Source organism: Oncorhynchus gorbuscha, linkage group LG16, assembly GCF_021184085.1.
Source record: "Oncorhynchus gorbuscha isolate QuinsamMale2020 ecotype Even-year linkage group LG16, OgorEven_v1.0, whole genome shotgun sequence".
Taxonomy (NCBI): Eukaryota; Metazoa; Chordata; class Actinopteri; order Salmoniformes; family Salmonidae; genus Oncorhynchus; species Oncorhynchus gorbuscha.
In genome coordinates this window covers 20,842,456-20,864,672 of record NC_060188.1, presented here as the reverse complement: position 1 = coordinate 20,864,672, position 22,217 = coordinate 20,842,456, and the positions used below count along the sequence as shown (strand labels likewise).

The 22,217-nt window shown below is 45.6% G+C and overlaps 1 protein-coding gene across 1 annotated transcript in view; it reads left to right on the top strand.

The window, feature by feature from the left end:
- The first annotated feature begins 8,375 nt into the window (after window positions 1-8,375).
- LOC124000904 (carbonic anhydrase-related protein 10-like) overlaps window positions 8,376-22,217 on the top strand; it is a 39,478-nt gene continuing 25,636 nt past the window's right edge. Inside the window, exons 1-2 of the mRNA XM_046307588.1 lie at window positions 8,376-8,813; window positions 11,333-11,407. Of these exons, the coding sequence (XP_046163544.1) occupies window positions 8,756-8,813; window positions 11,333-11,407 (133 nt within the window). The 5' untranslated portion in view covers window positions 8,376-8,755. The remainder of the gene's footprint in view (window positions 8,814-11,332; window positions 11,408-22,217) is intronic.

Sequence of the window (22,217 nt, the reverse complement as noted above, 5' to 3'; positions counted from 1 at the left end):
CTACGACTCTCCGGGCACTGTGGAGGCACAGGTTCCCCCCTTAGCACCCGCTCGATGTCCGTGTCCACCTCCCATACTACCGGTGCCACCAGCCTAGCCGCCGGAATGATAGGAGTAGGATAAATGGACCGGTCCTCGGTGTCGTAGAGACGGGACAGTGCGTCGGCCTTAGTGTTAAGGGAACCTGGTCTATACAAGATCGTGAATCTAAATCTAGTGAAATACATGGCCCACCTTGTCTGACGAGGATTCAGTCTCCTAGCTGCTCGGATATACTCCAGGTTACGGTGGTCAGTCCAGATGAGGAAAGGGTGCTTAGCCCCCTCGAGCCAGTGTCTCCACACCTTCAGGGCTTTAACCACAGCCAACAACTCCCTGTCCCCCACATCATAGTTTTGCTCCGACCGGCCCGAGCTTCTTCTTCAAAAAAAGCATGGGGGCGGAGCTTCGGTGGAGCACCCGAGCGCTGTGAGAGCACGGCTCCAACCCCAGCCTCGGATGCGTCCACCTCCACTATGAATGCCACTATGAACGTGAGGTAATGGGAGCCGCCACCTGACCATATAGTAATTGTCAAACTCTAAGAACCGCTGCACCACCTTTACCGTGGTCGGAGTCGTCCAATTACGCACGGCCTTGACGCGGTCACACTCCATCACCACCCCCGAGGTGGAAATGCGATAACCCAGGAAGGAAACGGCTCATTTGGAAAACTCACATTTCTCCGCCTTCACGTATAGGTCATGCTCCAGCAGTCACCCAAGAACCTTGCGCACCAGAGACACATGCACGGTGCGTGTAGCGGAGTAGATCAAAATATCGTCAATATACACCACCACACCCTGTCCGTACAGGTCCCTGAGAATCTCGTCGACGAAGGATTGAAAGATGGCTGGAGCATTCTTTAACCCATATGGCATGACGAGGTACTGCTAATGGCCAGATGTGGTACTAAATGCAGTTTTCCACTCATCTCCCTCCCGAATACACACTAGATTATACGTGCTCCTGAGGTCCAGTTTCGTGAAGAACCGCGCCTCGTGAAATGATTCCACCACCGTAGCAATAAGAGGTAACTAAAACCCACAGTGATGGAATTGAGACCTCGATAATCAATGCATGGACGCAAACCACCCTCCTTTTTCTTCACAAAAAAGAAACTCGAGGAGACGGGTGACATGGAGGGCCGAATGTACCCCTGTCCCAGAGCTTCCGTGACATATGTCTCCATAGCCAACGTCTCCTCCTGGGACGTGGCTCCTGGGCAGTGCAGCGTTTAGCTGGAGGTTTATCACGCAATCCCCCTGTCGATGGGTTGGTAATTGGGTCACCTTCTTTTTACTGAAGGCGATAGCCAAATCGGCATACTCAGCGGGAATGCGCACGGTGGAAACCTGGTCTGGACTCTCCACCATCGTCACACTGATGGAAACTCCTACACACCTGCCTGAACACTCATCAGACCACCCCTGGAGAGCTCCCTGTCTCCACGAAATCCTAGGATTGTGAATAGCCAGCCAGGGAACCCCCAGCACCACCGGAAGCGCAGGTGAATCAATAAGGAACAGACTAATCCGCTCCTTATGATCCCCCTGCGTAATCATCTCCAGTGGAACCGTGGCCTCCCTCCCTCACCAGCCTTGACCCTGTTCTGCCTGCCCTCTCAACTCCCAGATGGACTCCTCCAGCACCGACCGGAAGTGTGCCCTCTCCGGCCACAGCTGGTGCAGGAGGAGCCTCCTCCTCCGGTCTCCCTAGATGCAGCCCCCCCTAGCTCCATAGGTATGGGAGCGGGAGAGCCAGGAGGTGGAACAGACAGGACCTTTTCAGAACGTCCGCAAGCAGCCAGCAGATTGTCTAGCCGGATCGACAGGTCTATAAGCTCGTCCAGGGTGAGCGTAGTGTCCCGACAAGCCAGCTCCCTGCGGACGTCCCCTCTCTCGCTACACCTGTAATGGTCTATCAGGGCCCTGTCGTTCCACCCCGCTCCAAGGTTCCCTGCCTGAGATGGAACAATCCCTCACCTGCCGCTCGGCCCTTCGGAGGGTGATCGAACACGGCCAGGAAACAGAGGGTGAACTCCGGGTAGTGGCCCCTCGCCGAGTCGGGCCCGTTCCAGACGGCATTGAACAACTCCAGGGCTCTACCCATCAGGCAAGAGACGAGGACACTCACACTCTCCTCGTCCGAGGGAGCCGGCCGAACGGTGGCCAGGTAAAGCTGGAGTTGGAGCAGGAATCCCTGGCACCCCGCCGCCGCTCCATCGTACTCCCTCGGAGGCGCAATACGCAGGGCGCTGGTACCGGATACCGCTGGAGGAGGTTGTAGCGTTGCAGGTGGGAGGGTTGGAGGGGAAGTAGGGAGACCACTCCCCTCCCAGCGGTCCATCCTCTCCATCATCTGATCCATCGCTGATCCGATGCGATAGAAGATGGCCGTGTGATGAAGGACATGCTCCTCCATCGTGGGGAGAGGGGTGGTCGCTGCTCCTGCTGACTCCATTGTAGTGGTGCGGGCTTCTGTAACGCTGGAAGAGTGATGGGTGTGGAGTCAAGCGCAGAGAGCAGAGGATTCGGGAAAAACGCTTTAATGTCCAACTGAAATAGCGTGCAAACGGTAACGCCGAACACAGGCGTAAAACACTCTACCCATGTACAAACTGGAACATACGCCGGACAGCAAAAAAACCCAACAATAAACAGGAACACCTGTTGACATAACATCAAACAAAAAGGGATCGGTGGCAGCTTATATATTTATTTATGTAACCTTTATTTAACTAGGCAAGTCAGTTAAGAACAAATTCTTATTTACAATAACGGCCTCCCAGGGCCATACCCTAACTCGGACAACTGTGGGCCTATTGTGCGCCACCTATGGGACTCCCAATCACGGCCGGTTGTGATACAGCCTGGAATCGGAACCAAGGTCTGTGGTGATGCCTTTATCACTGAGATGCAGTGCCTTTGACCACTGCGACACTCGGGGAGCCCACTATATCAATATTGTTTGATCAATATAAGCAAAGAATATCATGATATCATTTGATCTTTTCTGTTAACCTACACTATTATGCAACAAAAAAAACATATGACTGTTCTGCATGCACAAATTCCTCCCACAGAACTTTTAGATAGGGCTTTACCTGTACAGAGCACATGCCCCTTAAAAAAAACATCTATACAGTTTTTGTCCTTGTTGTTCTGAACCCACATCTCGCAAGTCGGCGTTAAATTCGTAATAAATATGTGTAATTTAATTAGCTCTTACGATGTGGCCATCTATTGCTTCTATGTAACTAAATAATCAGTCAGGTTTGTTCAACTAGTCTGTGACCGCGGTTGCAGATCTTTTGGTTTGAGTACCTGCTCCCCAAATGGTCTGTGCACCGTAGGTTTACGCTCCTAGAACATTCACTCCTGGCCCAGGTGGCAATTAGCGAGCAGTTCTCTGCCCAGAGACATTTGCAATGTTTTTTGTAAACCGATGTCAAAATCGTATCGAAAAGTCTAAATGATCGATAGATTTTCCATATTGGTGCCCATCTCTAATAGATCATACATAGATACATTATGTTGCACTTTTACGTGTTATAGTTAGTGTTGGTCCTGTTATAAATACTATGTAACAGATACATGAACACCTGTGATAAATATGTATGTTCTTCAATGGTGATGTCACTAATTACAGATATCTTGGGATGTGCTTTGGCAGATGAAAAGGAGATCACAACCGACTGGATTAAAGGTATTACTCTGTGCTCTTAGATTGGTACAGAGGGAGAGAAACAATTAGAATAAATGAAAGGAGAAAAATAATAAATATTATTGGTCATCTGGAACAAAAATAATTTGGAATATATTTATCCCAGCGCTATCCCGTGTCCCCCAGAACTCGGAGACAAAGAATGGCACTGTATCTGGTTCTGTATCCAGTCACAACTATGATTGTTTGTGATGCTGCAGATTGTGACAGTGATGATAAGATAGATTGGTCATACTTGTTGTACTAGTGGTATTTGTGAGAGTAGCATTACTATAGGAATATTCCATCTGTCTACTTTGCAGACAAACCAAATTAAACCAATACACATTTTACACTGGAGCCAGAGAGCTTGAAAATGAACTGGTGAAGTGTTTGGAGATGTGATGTTCAGCGCAGTGGACATATTTGAGGCAAATCTACCCTTAATTACCACTTAGAAATCTCTTTTGACGTATTATGCTATATTTCTATCCAAATGTGACACCCGCGGCCTAGATGGTTCAGCCACATTCAAGTCTTCATCCGAAATGGCACAGTATTCCCCTATGTAGTGCACTAGTCCCTGGTTCTCGGTCTAAAGTAAAGCACTATAGGGAGTAGTGTGCCATTTGGGACGCACACTAATACCTTCTTTACCCACAGAATGTGATGCACTCCAGGGACTATTAAAAAAGGAGACAGTGTGACAAATGAAAAAGACCATCCAAAGGACTGCTACGTGTCTGAGTGCAACCGAGTGACCCCACCATCATATACATGCTCCTCTTCAATATGTAGAATTGTAAAGGTATGTCATCTCATTCTATGCTTTCCTTCTCTTTGTGTATCCTTTCTTTGCTTGATGTGTCTGATCCTGATGTTTCTTATCACGTCTCTAGGTGAGGAGGAAATAAAGAAGGAGATGGTTGAGTACACCACATTTGTACTGTCTTACATTGTAGGGAAGATGTAACACCTTCTGGAAAAGGCATCTGCAAACATGAGAAACAATAAGGGGGAAATCCTCAGGGAGATTGAGGCGGCTATCAAGCGCAGGCAAGAAAATAGGTGAATTTCATATGTAACAATGAAATGGCTATTGAATTACTAGCCTGCAGTTAGAATATTAGTATTGACATTAGTGGCAACATGAGCAACATGAGTTCTCATAGGAACCCATAGTTGAGTTCTCATAGGAACCCATAGTTGAGTTCTCATAGGAACCCATAGTTGAGTTCTCATAGGAACCCATAGTTGAGTTCTCATAGGAACCCATAGTTGAGTTCTCATAGGAACCCATAGTTGAGTTCTCATAGGAACCCATAGTTGAGTTCTCATAGGAACCCATAGTTGAGTTCTCATAGGAACCCATAGTTGAGTTCTCATAGGAACCCATAGTTGAGTTCTCATAGGAACCCATAGTTGAGTTCTCATAGGAACCCATAGTTGAGTTCTCATAGGAACCCATAGTTGAGTTCTCATAGGAACCCATAGTTGAGTTCTCATAGGAACCCATAGTTGAGTTCTCATAGGAACCCATAGTTGAGTTCTCATAGGAACCCATAGTTGACTCATAGGAACCCATAGTTGAGTTCTCATAGGAACCCATAGTTTCTCATAGAGTTGAGTTCTCATAGGAACCCATAGTTGAGTTCTCATAGGAACCCATAGTTGAGTTCTCATAGGAACCCATAGTTGAGTTCTCATAGGAACCCATAGTTGAGTTCTCATAGGAACCCATAGTTGAGTTCTCATAGGAACCCATAGTTGAGTTCTCATAGGAACCCATAGTTGAGTTCTCATAGGAACCCATAGTTGAGTTCTCATAGGAACCCATAGTTGAGTTCTCATAGGAACCCATAGTTGAGTTCTCATAGGAACCCATAGTTGAGTTCTCATAGTTGAGTTCTCATAGGAACCCATAGTTGAGTTCTCATAGGAACCCATAGTTGAGTTCTCATAGGAACCCATAGTTGAGTTCTCATAGGAACCCATAGTTGAGTTCTCATAGGAACCCATAGTTGAGTTCTCATAGGAACCCATAGTTGAGTTCTCATAGGAACCCATAGTTGAGTTCTCATAGGAACCCATAGTTGAGTTCTCATAGGAACCCATAGTTGAGTTCTCATAGGAACCCATAGTTGAGTTCTCATAGGAACCCATAGTTGAGTTCTCATAGGAACCCATAGTTGAGTTCTCATAGGAACCCATAGTTGAGTTCTCATAGGAACCCATAGTTGAGTTCTCATAGGAACCCATAGTTGAGTTCTCATAGGAACCCATAGTTGAGTTCTCATAGGAACCCATAGTTGAGTTCTCATAGGAACCCATAGTTGAGTTCTCCCATAGGAACCCATAGTTGAGTTCTCATAGGAACCCATAGTTGAGTTCTCATAGGAACCCATAGTTGAGTTCTCATAGGAACCCATAGTTGAGTTCTCATAGGAACCCATAGTTGAGTTCTCATAGGAACCCATAGTTGAGTTCTCATAGGAACCCATAGTTGAGTTCTCATAGGAACCCATAGTTGAGTTCTCATAGGAACCCATAGTTGAGTTCTCATAGGAACCCATAGTTGAGTTCTCATAGGAACCCATAGTTGAGTTCTCATAGGAACCCATAGTTGAGTTCTCATAGGAACCCATAGTTGAGTTCTCATAGGAACCCATAGTTGAGTTCTCATAGGAACCCATAGTTGAGTTCTCATAGGAACCCATAGTTGAGTTCTCATAGGAACCCATAGTTGAGTTCTCATAGGAACCCATAGTTGAGTTCTCATAGGAACCCATAGTTGAGTTCTCATAGGAACCCATAGTTACCAGTGGCCCCAAACTCCAGTCTGTCATACAGTATAGGCCTAACCCTTAGTCCAACACCTGATCCAGTGGAAAGCTGACTACCAATTATAGGGTCCCAACAATAATTGTTTTCTCAACTCAATTATATCCAAGCCCTATAGGTGTTACAGTGGGACTATGTACAGTATAGTCTACAATGGGTGGAATACCTCCATGTTTGTATATCGGCAAACATTTTTCATGGAGATGAACTAGCTAAGTACAACCACCAGATGTCTCTAAGTGTTCACATTATCCATTAATTTGCATTGAATTTATTTTCTAGCTATGTGGGAAATTATGAAATGTATCTACATGTATCTACATTTTTCCAAATATTATGGGCTAGGTAGGTAGGTAGGGATTAAGTTATATTGTTGTATTGTGTAGGCCTGTCATGATTTGTGGGTATCATAAGCACAGATTTAATCACACAAATTAAAACTTGTAGCCTCATAAATATGGCCATTTGGCAATACATTACAAACTGCCAAAACGTAGGCTACATGCCCTTCCTGTTAAGATGCATTACTACATGAATTAATAAAAGTAAAGAATACAGATTCAGAGTAGCTTATCTATTGACTGATCATCATTCTTTTTTCACAACTTGCTGGCATGTCACTGTCTCATGGCAACATGGTCTCAGAGTATTTCGTATTATTTTATACGGAAATCCGAGAAACTACATTTTGTATGATATGTTTCCTTTCGTATGGTATGTATTCATTTGTGGATGTCCATCATCCATGTTGTATGATATGTTACAAATGACAATTTGTATGAGTTTGGAGTGTGACTGTTTGAGGTTGTGGACATGTGTATTTTATACTGATAACAAGTTCAAACAGATGCCATTAATACAGGTAACGAGTGGAGGACAGAGGAGCCTCTTAAAGAAGAAGTTACAGGTCTGTGAGAGACAGAAATCTTGCTTGTTTGTAGGTGAACAAATACTTCTTTTCCACCATAATTTGCAAATAAATTCATTAAAAATCCTACAATGTGATTTTCTGGATTTTTTTTCTCATTTTATCTGACATAGTTGAAGTCTACCTATGATGAAAATTACAGGACTCTCTCATCTTTTTAAGTGGGAGAACTTGCACAATTGGTAGCTGACTAAATACTTTTTTGCCCCACTGTACATAGCCTTGTCGATTTGACAATGTTTAAATTGAGATGGTGCTTGGTGTAACTCTGTGGTTCTAAATCAGTAGTTGTTTAGTAAACTGTTGAAAACATTAACACGCTTGACCATGCTGCAGGTCACATAACTACTTGTTACATGCTATATTTTCTCTGTGCACTTCACTGGACAGATGTTGCTCTCCGGTTTTGTGACGAAACTAACATATGTGTATTTGAAATTATTTCCGCCACTGTGTGACTGTTGTCTTTTTCTTGTCACTGCCTTATTGTATATCATGGTGGCGTACGAACGAATAGCTTATAAAGCAAGCAACGCAATTTTACGTAATATGGCTTTTGTACTGCCTTGGCTTCCTCAGTAATATTACCCATGCACCGCTAATGAGTAGTTGCAAAGTACCTAAAAATAAGTAAGTAGTTGCTAATTAGCTCAAATGCAAAAGCTGTCTGTGATAAGAATTGACCATGTAACCTTTGAGTTGCTAGACTTTTGCGTTATGTCACTCAACCACCACGATCAACCACTTTCCTTTCGTTTTTGCCTTAAGTAACCTACTATCTTATATAAGCATACCAAACATAAAGTATTGTACTAATTTGAGTGTCCCGTACTTACGTTTACTATGCTACGTCTAGTCTACGAGATCAGTCTGCCCATGGTGATGGTCTGCGGCACGCAGTGACAAGTTGAGTCCACTCAAAGATAGCCAGTCATGTAGCTTTAGTTCGTACTCGGTCTTCAAACACATTCAATGGCGAAGAGAACGACGGCATCGTGTCGTAATTATATATATTTTTTATTTTATTGCTCATATTACAACGTGTTTTGAGCGGTAGTGTTTTTTGACGCGCGTTCTTTTGGCATACCATTTTGGCGGAGCGCGCCCCACTCTGAAAGTGACACCTTGGATCGTTGACGGATTGGGAAAAAATGCCTCATCAAAGTTTGTCATCGTTAAGAACTCAAACTTTACAATTAATATATTTAAGCTTTTGCAAAATTAACTTGGAATGAATGAAGAATGCATATCGTTTGGGAAATATTTTTGATTTTTCAAGCATATTTAATCTATACATCAGGTAAGCCTTGAAGCCTGCGGTTATTAAATGTAATTAATGAGATGAAGTGATGAACTTCAGGGCTTGAACAAACCCCAGAATATTGTAACGCATTTAAATGTATTTGGATAAGGAAATACAGAATAGTCTTCTGTTGATGATACGGTTGCAACTGTAAACCGTGCAATGTAGGGCACGGGTGTTGCAGCTGTCTACCAATAATTGTTTCAATGTAGGTTTAAGCATGACGAGTCTATAAAGGTCAATAAAGCAAATCTTTGCTCCACTTGCGCGTGAGTTGGCAACACAATTACTGTAATCGTTGATTATCTAGCCATTCTCGTGAATCTTAGTTATAATATTATATAATAGGCTATTTGTGTTTAGGATTATAGATTTTTTTTGTCCCGCCCCCAATTTGGTACAAATGAGAGAACGTTTTACAAAATCTCTCTGCGCCTGTAAAATTTGTAATGCTGAGATTAGATTCAACATTAGGCGTTGCTCTTTACATGTTGCATGGATATCATTATTACCCACATCTTACATCATCCTAGGAGGCCTCTTTCCAAAATAAGCTATGACAGAGACTTATTTGTCAATAAACATGCTTGAAAAGTTCCATCTAATTTCTGTTCTTATTTACATCTGCCAGACAGCAATACATTGTATATTATGTTCTTACCATCATGACCGCTGACATGATTAGTGTGAAGAACAGCTGACCGTGGGGCTTGACCCCAAGATCCAGAAGTGCAGAGGGCAAGTGATGTACCACAAAACCCTGGGCCTGTGATAGAGGCAGTAGAACCACTCACATAAACTGTGTTTCAGTATTCTCTCCCTTCGAGACTTGTCCATTCGCACAGAGCACCGTCTGCAAACCAGGGCCCTAGAAACCTCCGGAATGATCCCATTGCTGCCTGCCACCAATGTAGCAAGAGAGTAAGAGCGAGGACAACTGACAGGGGGCACGATCCCCAGATCCTGTGTGGTGCAGAGGCAGGTGCTCTACCACCTGTACCACAACAACTTGGCCTCAGGGCAATTCATAGGATTTGGGATCTAAATTTGTTGCCCTCCATTAAGTATGATATGTTATGAATGGAATAGCTGTTGTACAATATCATATGAATTGGAGGACGTGTAGTATCACGTCTTACCCTGCAGAACAATATCATACGAATTGGAGGACGTGTAGTATCACGTCTTACCCTGCAGAACAATATCATATGAATTGGAGGACGTGTAGTATCACGTCTTACCCTGCAGAACAATATCATACGAATTGGAGGACGTGTAGTATCACGTCTTACCCTGCAGAACAATATCATATGAATTGGAGGACGTGTAGTATCACGTCTTACCCTGCAGAACAATATCATACGAATTGGAGGACGTGTAGTATCACGTCTTACCCTGCAGAACAATATCATATGAATTGGAGGACGTGTAGTATCACGTCTTACCCTGCAGAACAATATCATACGAATTGGAGGACGTGTAGTATCACGTCTTACCCTGCAGAACAATATCATATGAATTGGAGGACGTGTAGTATCACGTCTTACCCTGCAGAACAATATCATACGAATTGGAGGACGTGTAGTATCACGTCTTACCCTGCAGAACAATATCATATGAATTGGAGGACGTGTAGTATCACGTCTTACCCTGCAGAACAATATCATACGAATTGGATGGTGAAATGTATAATGCATCTTGGATGACGTATAGGGTGGCAGTAGCCTAGTGGTTAAAGTGTTGGGCCAGTCACCGAAAGGGTGCTGGATCAAATCCCTGAGCTGACAAGGTAAAAATCTGTCATTCTTCCCCTGAACACTGCAGTTCATAAGAATTTGTTCTTAACTGACTTACCTGGTTATAAAAAGGAAGTACTATACATCTTGCTCTCATTCCAGGCTGCTTGTTCTTTTGTTAGCATTTGTGGTAAGGACAAAGGTTAGGAGAATGTACGTTGCAGGTTAGAATTAGGTTGAAGTTAGGGAAAGTGTTAGCTTAAGTGCTACAGTTGTCCCCGACGCAACTCGAACACACAACCTTTGGTTGCTTTATTTTTATACTTTTTTTCAGATTTTTCAGAGGGTACCTCCGTACCCTCAGCACCCCTAATCAGAATCAAATCACATTTTATTGGTCACATACACATGGTTAGTAGATGTTATTGTGAGTGTAGCGAAATGCTTGTGCACCCTACTTCCCTTGGTTATGGACCAACCTCCCTACTTTTCATTTCTGTCTTAAGTAACCAGACCATTATTATTTGTAACGTAACATATCCTATTAAATGGAGGTATCCACTTGAACGTTCCAAACCCTACGTCTCTTTAATGTGGTCAGGCTGACCACAAAAGCCAGGGCCTCAATTCAGTTTTTATCTCTAATCTCTCTCATTGTCTCTTTAAAGGTAATATTAAACTTAAGAAGAAGTGAAAGTTAATAGTGTTCTAACAAGTGAGTTGATGATCATTTTCAGCGACATGATAGTTTCTGTGGTTTTGTTTTTTTCCCTACTGCAGCACAGCTAATTTCACCAAAGATTCATGATGGTTGGTGGGCGTACAAAGATGCTGTCCAAGGGAGCTTTGTTCCAGGTAATTATTTTCGATGTTGAACAAACACTGACATCACATGAACTCAAAGCCTTGGTGTCCCATGGCCCACTATTCAGAGATGGTCCTATCAGTTTTCCACATTGATTCAATGTCATCATATTTCATTATTTTTGTTGAACTGACATGGAAACAATGTTGATTCAACCAGTTTTTGTCCAGTGGGTTGTTTTGTAACAGAAAGCCAGACCAAACTTTCCTCTCTGTTTTGGGAAGGGAACATTTCTTGTTAACCAGGAGGGTTCGCTTGTTACTAACGTTCTTGCTCTTGGGCAGTGTTATTGACATGGGCTGGCTTCTTCCTCCGCTCTCTGTCTCTGCAGCAGGAGCTTCAGGTTCACTACTGTTCTGACTGCAGGTCTTATGAAATTTTTATCACAGCCCTCTCTCCATCTTCCTCCCTCCCTATGCTTCTTCATTCCATAATCAAGGGGAGCACAGACATACAAGTACACAGAAGAAGAATGGCAGCACAATGAATAAAATCGAGGTCTCAGACCTTTTCAAGGAGGAAGGATCGAATGACCAATATAACTATGGAGTCAAGTGCAGTCTGGTAAAATTTCAGTAATACAACATAAGGCTGTTGTTCGTTAAAAGGTACATTTGACATAACTATTATATCATACACAGAAAGGTGACTTCCTGTTTGCAGGAATCAATTGCCAAGACTTACACTATTGTCAATAGGGTCAGGGTGATACCAGTATGACAATGTTTTTTCCATAGCAAAAATGAAAATGAAGCAGACCAAACTCTGTGGTCCTTTGAAAACCTGCTCTATGTAAAATAGTTTGTGCTATATCTTGGGAAATAAATACATGTGACTCTGAATCGTACCTGGCTCCACGAGGGGGCTAAAGGGGGCCTAGCCCCCCTCAGTTTTAGTTTTAAAAATAGCTAAATCTATCTTCGCTGTCAGCACAATGGACAGGGTGCGCCACTGTGTGTGTAGGGGGGCTATGGAAAGCCACTGGGGCAGTTAGGTATGACTCCTTTGAGTTTCCATAAAAAGCTGGAAAAAATGTGTCTAATTTCTGTGGTATGCTAAGTGAATAACGTTGTACACCTCGGCATGTAATATTTGATTTAGATTTATAAGGGCGGGGTCAAGTTTACCAGTTTAACTGTTGGCGGCCCAATTGTGTCCTTCCTGCTCCTCTGCTCTTCCTATGAGTGAGGTTTTCATCCCGACATTGACTGACACTGAATTGATGATGACTTAGCTCTCTCCGGGGCCTGGAGAGGGTGGCAGGGTGTACTCTGTCCCTTTCCTTGGGCTTGGAGAGAAAAGGACTGCACTGCAAAAAATTTCCTGGGAGTGGCACGGAAGTTGTCACAGCTGGGGAGTCTGGAGACAACCCCAGTATCCACTGTGCATTGTTCAGGAGAGAATTCTCTCTTACCTGCTAGAAAAAAAGGCCCACGTGGGGAAGTTTGTACCCCTGCATTGCCAAAAGGTTATTGGATGGTGTTTAGAGCTTGGGAAAAGTGTTCATCTGCCTTGGGGCAACTGCTATGATGGTCCTTTATTTGCTCTGTTAATCTACATTCACCTAATGGACATACCATGTTGGTCAATGTGTATCATGTACCCAGTGCTCGTGTAAATATCAATATAAATATCGCCGTCATCTTTGAAACCCCAGTGCTGTGTAAAATAAATCCAACTAATTTGCATCTCTAACTGCCTCCTCCTGCTGAATATGTGTCCTTGTGACTGCTAGACTGACACGGCGTAGCGGAGATAGATTACAGACTTCGCGCCAACCTGTCACTTCAAAAGCACTCAATGATCTCGGAGTCTCTGCATTTGAACTTTGTTTATTTTGGTAAAGCGTGATAAGCAGAATTAAATATAATTCCAGTGCAAGAACACCCCAAAATGTATCCCCCTCACCGATTTCCACTGCCCCCTTACTCACTTTATCCTGGCGCCGGTTCTGCTCTGGATGACAACATAATGATGTTTGTTTCCAACATTAGCGCTGTTTTCCTAAAGAAGTCAAATCGGCTTTGTTTTGTTTCCTTTGCCATGATACTAACGAGTATCACGATACTGCTATCATCCCACCCCAATTGTCAATGTGGGCCTCAAGGAATGGTGCAAATTTGGATGAGCCAATGGGCTCCTATAAGGATATGTGACACCAGCAGAAATTGCTGCCTCGAGGGCCAGCGCTGTTCTCAACTGGTCCATGTTTAACCCTTATTAGCTGTGACAGATAAGCACAGCAGGTGACACAGAGGCCTTTGGAAGTCTTTTGTAGAAGGTTGTGGGATGCTCCCTGACCTTTAACTTTGTCTGCTGCTAGTGTATGTGTGGACTCACGAGGAGAGCCCTTTCAGCCTCTCAGCCTAGGTGCAGGGAAGCTTCCTGTCTATCACCACAGAGACCTTTACACAGGAGAGGAGACATCCACACACAGCAAGTGACAGTGACTCTGTGTATGTGCTGTGTGTCATATGGGTGGAAGCCAAGTTGGTGGGATGTTTTTGCTATTGTACATTCATTCGCCTCAAGCCCTTTTTGATGAAACGGGGAAACTCTACAGCTAGAATGTACATTTGGAGCCATCTAATTTAAGACTTAACTTTTTGAAATAGAAAGGAAATCGAATTGATCTAAACAGGCTCAAGAAGAGTGCAGTTATGCCTTAGCCCATTAACTTTTTGATACAGATTTCAATTCAACTGAACCTTTCGTCAGAAACAAAGGTATCACCTTCCTTCTGTATATTCTTACAGGAGCATAACTCTGTATTATTATTTGTATGTGCTGCAGTCTTGGAAAGTAGGTCACCAAGTTAGTGATCACAGCCAGCTCTCTCTCTCTCTCTCCACTTCTCTCTCTCACTCTCTCTCTCTCTCTCTCTCTCTCTCTCTCTCTCTCTCTCTCTCTCTCTCTCTCTCTCTCTCTCTCTCTCTCTCTCTCTCTCTCTCTCTCTCTCTCTCTCTCTCTCTCTCTCTCTCTCTCTCTCTCTCTCTCTCTCTCTCTCTCTCTCTCTCTCTCTCTACTTCTCTCTCTTCTCTCTCTACTTCTCTCTCTCTCTCTCTTCTCTCTCTCTCTCTACTTCTCTCTCTCTCTCTTTACTTCTCTCTCTCTCTCTCTTTACTTCTCTCTCTCTCTCTTTACTTCTCTCTCTCTCATACACAGATGCCCTTGCAAAGACTGAGGGGCAAAAAAGAAGTGCGGAAGGAAGAAACAGAATCCCTCCCACGCAAAGAGTTCTGGGGGAATTTAAATGGAATGAGAAGAGGCTAGAATAGAATTATGATTCCTATGCTCTCAAAAGTCTTGGTGGTATTTAATACTAATGGTATTAACAGGCCATATTCACAGGACACTTTACATTATTCACTCTCACTCAGAGCTATAATAATGTTAAGCCCCTCTTCCTCCTTTTCCCACCCACCGACTAATGTGATGAACATACATATGTTCTAGCATATTGCTGCTGTATTTCTACCTGCAGGTATGGTGGCCTGGAGGATGAGCGGATAGGTTTGGTATTGGAGCAACTAGCTACAACATTGTCCTCAAAGCTAAAACTGTCATGCTGGTGAAAGAGGACCCAAAAGCGACTTGGCGAAAACAGAGTCTTTAATCCAGTAAAGTAAATACAATCAAAAAAACACAACTTTCACTCGAAATGACGAGGACAAACTGGAGACTCGATCTTGAACAGCAGGTGAACAACAGGTTGCCTCGGGAAGGCACTTGAACCAGACAGACTCAGACACCTGCTCACCACGCAGCATCTGAGGAAAACACGACACGACAGGGCGATACACAAACACAGCACGGTGAATTCTAGACAAGGAACCGACAGGGCAGAAACGAATAACAAGGAGAGAAATAGGGACTCTAATCAGGGAAAAGGATCGGGAACAGGTGTGGGAAGGCTAAATGATGATTAGGGGAATAGGAACAGCTGGGAGCAGGAACGGAACGATAGAGAGAAGAGAGAGCGAGAGAGTGAGAGAGGGAGGGGGAGAGAGAGGGATAGAAAGAGGGAAAGAACCTAATAAGACCAGCAGAGGGAAACGAATAGAATGGGGAGCACAGGGACAAGACATGATAATAAATGACAAAACATGACAGTACCCCCCACTCACCGAGCGCCTCCTGGCGCACTCGAGGAGGAATCCTGGCGGCAACGGAGGAAATCATCAATGAGTGAACGGTCCAGCACGTCCCGAGACGGAACCCAACTCCTCTCCTCAGGACCGTAACCCTCCCAATCCACTAAGTATTGGTGACCCCGTCCCCGAGAACGCATGTCCATGATCTTATGTACCTTGTAAATAGGTGCGCTCTCGACAAGGACGGGAGGGGGGAGGGAAGACGAACGGGAGTGCGAAGAAAGGGCTTGACACAGGAGACATGGAAGACAGGATGGACGCGACGAAGATGTCGCGGAAGAAGCAGTCGCACAGCGACAGGATTGACGACCTGGGAGACACGGAACGGACCAATGAACCGCGGAGTCAACTTACGAGACGCTGTCGTAAGAGGAAGGTTGCGAGTGGAAAGCCACACTCTCTGGCCGCAACAATACCTTGGACTCTTAATCCTGCGTTTATTGGCGGCTCTCACAGTCTGTGCCCTGTAACGGCAAAGTGCAGACCTCACCCTCCTCCAGGTGCGCTCACAACGTTGGACAAACGCTTGAGCGGAGGGAACGCTGGACTCGGCAAGCTGGGATGAGAACAGAGGAGGCTGGTAACCCAGACTACTCTGAAACGGAGATAACCCGGTAGCAGACGAAGGAAGCGAATTGTGAGCGTATTCTGCCCAGGGAGCTGTTCTGCCCAAGACGCAGGGTTTCTGAAAGAAAGGCTGCGTAGTATGCGACCACTCGTCTGATTGGCCCTCTCTGCTTGACCGTTAGACTGGGGATGAAACCCGGAAGAGAGACTGACGGACGCACCAATCAAACGACAGAACTCCCTCCAAAACTGTGACGTGAATTGCGGACCTCTGTCTGAAACGGCGTCTAACGGGAGGCCATGAATTCTGAATACATTCTCGATAATGATTTGTGCCGTCTCCTTAGCGGAAGGAAGTTTAGCGAGGGGAATGAAATGTGCCGCCTTAGAGAACCTATCGACAACCGTAAGAATCACAGTCTTCCCCGCAGACAAAGGCAGACCGGTAATGAAGTCTAGGGCGATGTGAGACCATGGTCGAGAAGGAATGGGGAGCGGTCTGAGACGACCGGCAGGAGGAGAGTTACCCGACTTAGTCTGCGCGCAGTCCGAACAAGCAGCCACGAAACGGCGCGTGTCACGCTCCTGAGTCGGCCACCAAAAGCGCTGGCGAATAGACGCAAGAGTGCCTCGAACACCGGGATGACCAGCTAACTTGGCAGAGTGAGCCCACTGAAGAACAGCCAGACGAGTGGAAACAGGAACGAAAAGGAGGTTACTAGGACAAGCGCGCGGCGACGCAGTGTGCGTGAGTGCTTGCTTAACCTGTCTTTCAATTCCCCAGACTGTTAACCCGACAACACGCCCATAAGGAAGAATCCCCTCGGGATCAGTAGAAGCCACAGAAGAACTAAACAGACGGGATAAGGCATCAGGCTTGGTGTTCTTGCTACCCGGACGGTAAGAAATCACAAACTCGAAACGAGCGAAAAACAACGCCCAACGAGCTTGACGGGCATTAAGTCGTTTGGCAGAACGGATGTACTCAAGGTTCTTATGGTCTGTCCAAACGACAAAAGGAACGGTCGCCCCCTCCAACCACTGTCGCCATTCGCCTAGGGCTAAGCGGATGGCGAGCAGTTCACGGTTACCCACATCATAGTTGCGCTCAGATGGCGACAGGCGATGAGAAAAATAAGCGCAAGGATGAACCTTATCGTCAGACTGGAAGCGCTGGGATAGAATGGCTCCCACGCCTACCTCTGAAGCGTCAACCTCGACAATGAATTGTCTAGTGACGTCAGGAGTAACGAGGATAGGAGCGGACGTAAAACGTTCTTTTAGAAGATCAAAAGCTCCCTGGGCGGAACCGGACCACTTAAAACACGTCTTGACAGAAGTAAGAGCTGTGAGAGGGGCAGCAACTTGACCGAAATTACGAATGAAACGCCGATAGAAATTAGCGAAACCTAAAAGCGCTGCAACTCGACACGTGACCTTGGAACGGGCCAATCACTGACAGCTTGGACCTTAGCGGAATCCATCTGAATGCCTTCAGCGGAAATAACGGAACCGAGAAAAGTAACGGAGGAGACATGAAAAGAGCACTTCTCAGCCTTTACGTAGAGACAATTCTCTAAAAGGCGCTGTAGAACACGTCGAACGTGCTGAACATGAATCTCGAGTGACGGAGAAAAAATCAGGATATCGTCAAGATAGACAAAAACAAAGATGTTCAGCATGTCTCTCAGAACATCATTAACTAATGCCTGAAAAACAGCTGGCGCATTGGCGAGACCGAACGGCAGAACCCGGTACTCAAAATGCCCTAACGGAGTGTTAAACGCCATTTTCCACTCGTCCCCCTCTCTGATGCGCACGAGATGGTAAGCGTTACGAAGGTCCAACTTAGTAAAGCACCTGGCTCCCTGCAGAATCTCGAAGGCTGATGACATAAGGGGAAGCGGATAACGATTCTTAACCGTTATGTCATTCAGCCCTCGATAATCCACGCAGGGGCGCAGAGTACCGTCCTTCTTCTTAACAAAAAGAACCCCGCCCCGGCCGGAGAGGAAGAAGGCACTATGGTACCGGCGTCAAGAGACACAGACAAATAATCCTCGAGAGCCTTACGTTCGGGAGCCGACAGAGAGTATAGTCTACCCCGAGGAGGAGTGGTCCCCGGAAGGAGATCAATACTACAATCATACGACCGGTGAGGAGGAAGGGGTTGGCTCGGGACCGACTGAAGACCGTGCGCAGATCATGATATTCCTCCGGCACTCCTGTCAAATCGCCAGGTTCCTCCTGAGAAGTAGGGACAGAAGAAACGGGAGGGATGGCAGACATTAAACACTTCACATGACAAGAAACGTTCCAGGATAGGATAGAATTACTAGACCAATTAATAGAAGGATTATGACATACTAGCCAGGGATGACCCAAAACAACAGGTGTAAACGGTGAACGGAAAATCAAAAAAGAAATAGTCTCACTGTGGTTACCAGATACTGTGAGGGTTAAAGGTAGTGTCTCAAATCTGATACTGGGAAGATGACTACCATCTAAGGCGAACATGGGCGTAGGCTTCTCTAACTCTCTGAAAGGAATGTCATGTTTCCGAACCCATGCTTCGTCCATGAAACAACCCTCAGCCCCAGAGTCTATCAAGGCACTACATGTAGCACCCGAACCGGTCCAGCGTAGATGGACCGACAAAGTAGTACAGGATTTTGATGGAGAGACTTGAGTAGTTGCGCTCACCTGTAGCCCTCCGCTTACAGATGAGCTCTGGCTTTTACTGGACATGAATTAACAAAATGTCCAGCAACTCCGCAATAGAGACACAGGCGGTTGGTGATCCTCCGTTCCCTCTCCTTAGTCGAGATGCGAATCCCTCCCAGCTGCATGGGCTCAGTCTCTGAGCCAGAGGAGGGAGATGGTTGCGATGCGGAGCAGGGAAACACCGTTGATGCGAGCTCTCTTCCACGAGCCCGGTGACGAAGATCTACCCGTCGTTCTATGCGGATGGCGAGAGCAATCAAAGAGTCCACATCTGAAGGAACCTCCCGGGAGAGAATCTCATCCTTAACCACTGCGTGGAGTCCCTCCAGAAAACGAGCGAGCAGCGCCGGCTCGTTCCACTCACTAGAGGCAGCAAGAGTGCGAAACTCAATAGAATAATCCGTTATGGACCGTTCACCTTGGCATAAGGAAGCCAGGGCCCTAGAAGCCTCCCTACCAAAAACTGAACGGTCAAAAACCCGAATCATCTCCTCTTTAAAGTTCTGGAACTTGTTAGAGCAATCAGCCCTTGCCTCCCAGATAGCTGTGCCCCATTCTCGAGCCCGGCCAGTAAGGAGTGAAATGACGTAAGCAACCCGAGCTCTCTCTCTAAAGTATGTGTTGGGTTGGAGAGAGAACACAATCTCACACTGCGTGAGAAAGGAGCGGCACTCAGTGGGCTGCCCGGAGTAGCAAGGTGGGTTATTAACCCTAGGTTCTGGAGGCTCGGCAGGCCAGGAAGTAACAGGTGGCACGAGACGTAGACTCTGGAACTGTCCAGAGAGGTCGGAAACCTGAGCGGCCAGGTTCTCCACGGCATGGCGAGCAGCAGACAATTCCTGCTCGTGTCTGCCGAGCATGGCTCCTTGGATCTCGACGGCAGTGTAACGAGCGTCTGAAGTCGCTGGGTCCATTCCTTGGTCGGTTCCTTCTGTCATGCTGGTGAAAGAGGACCCAAAAGCGACTTGGCGAAAACAGAGTCTTTAATCCAGTAAAGTAAATACAATCAAAAAAACACAACTTTCACTCGAAATGACGAGGACAAACTGGAGACTCGATCTTGAACAGCAGGTGAACAACAGGTTGCCTCGGGAAGGCACTTGAACCAGACAGACTCAGACACCTGCTCACCACGCAGCATCTGAGGAAAACACGACACGACAGGGCGATACACAAACACAGCACGGTGAATTCTAGACAAGGAACCGACAGGGCAGAAACGAATAACAAGGAGAGAAATAGGGACTCTAATCAGGGAAAAGGATCGGGAACAGGTGTGGGAAGGCTAAATGATGATTAGGGGAATAGGAACAGCTGGGAGCAGGAACGGAACGATAGAGAGAAGAGAGAGCGAGAGAGTGAGAGAGGGAGGGGGAGAGAGAGGGATAGAAAGAGGGAAAGAACCTAATAAGACCAGCAGAGGGAAACGAATAGAATGGGGAGCACAGGGACAAGACATGATAATAAATGACAAAACATGACAAAAACATTGTGTGAAAGTGCTAGATTATGGCTGGCATTTAAGACCGTTAACAACCAAATCATTTGTAGGCGAGCCAGCCAAGTAATTTACAGCTGTGATAAAGGAAGATACTCAAAAGAAAGGTCAGAAAAGCAGTGGCTTATTCCTCCTTGCCGTGTCAAAGTAAGCTTTGATTTGTTTGAGGGCTGAGCAAAATAACCTCCTACAGCAGATGGTGTTAAATCCTCTATGATGATAAGGTCTAGACCTAGGAATATTATCCTGTCAAACCAGAAGCTTGTCAGTAACCAGGTTTACATTTAACCTTTACATTCCATCGCTAGAGTTGAAAATGTGATGGAAACCCATCTAAATCGTGGTATCCAATTGTTAGTAATTACTATCTTGTCTCATCGCTACAACTCCCATACGGGCTCGGAAGTGACGAAGGTCGAAAGCCATGCGTCCTCCGAAACACAACCCAACCAAGCCGCACCGCTTCTTAACACAGCACGCATCCAACCCAGAAGTCAGCCGCACCAATGTGTCAGAGGAAACACCGTGCACCTGGCGACTTGGTTAGCGTGCACTGCGACCGGCCCGCCACAGGAGTCGCTAGTACACGATGAGACAAGGATATCCCTACCGGCCAAACCTTCCCTAACCCGGATGACGCTAGGCAAATTGTGCATCGCCCCACGGACCTCCCGGTGGCGGCCGGCTGCTTTTAAATAAATTGCTCCATGGAATTATCCCTTGGCTTACAGCACCCTGTAAGTCAACACCATTATCCCAGAAACCCTAGACCCACTCCAATTTGCATACCGCCCAAACAGATCCACAGATGACGCAATCTCTATTGCACTCCACACTGCCCTTTCCCACCTGGACAAAGGGAACACCTATGTGAGAATGCTGTTCATTGACTACAGCTCAGCGTTCAACACCAAAGTACCCTCAAAGCTCATCACCAAGCTAAGGATCCTGGGACTGGATCCCTCTGCAACTGGATCCTGAACTTCCTGACAGGCTGCCCCCAGGTGGTGAGGGTAGGTAGCAACACATCTGCCACACTGATCCTCAACACTGGAGCTCCCCAGGGTGCGTGCTCAGTCCCCTCCTGTACTCCCTGTTCACCCACGACTGCATGGCCAGGCACGACTCCAACACCATCATTAAGTTTGCTGACGACACAACAGTGGTAGGCCTGATTACCGACAATGACGAGACAACCTATAGGGAGGAGGTCAGAGACCTGGCCGGGTGGTGCCGGAATAACAACCTATCCCTCAATGTAACCAAGACTAAGTAGATGATTGTGGACTACAGGAAAAGGTGTTGATTACACACAGATGGATTGTATTTATCATTAGTCATTTAGGTCAACATTGGATCATTCAGAGATCCTTACTGAACTTCTGGAGAGAGTTTGCTGCACTGAAAGTAAAGGGGCTGAATAATTTTGCATGCCCAATTTTTCAGTTTTTGATTTGTTAAAAAAGTTTGAAATATCCAATAAATGTCGTTCCACTTCATGATTGTGTCCCACTTGTTGTTGATTCTTCACAAAACAATACAGTTTTATATCTTTATGTTTGAAGCCTGAAATGTGGCAAAAGGTCGCAAATTTACTACTCAATAAGCCTGACTAACAGGTGTTTGTATATAGCCTTTTCCAAATGTCTTTCTACTGTTGTTTTATTTCTTTACTTACCTACACACACACATACACACACCTTTTTTTGGCACCATTGGTTAGAGCCTGTAAGTAAGCATTTCACTGTAAGGTTTACACCTGTTGTATTTGGTGCACGTGACAAACTTTGATTTGATTTTCTCACTCCAGAGCCTATAGTTTTCATGAGTCGGTTGTCTGAGTGTGAAAAGGTCTAC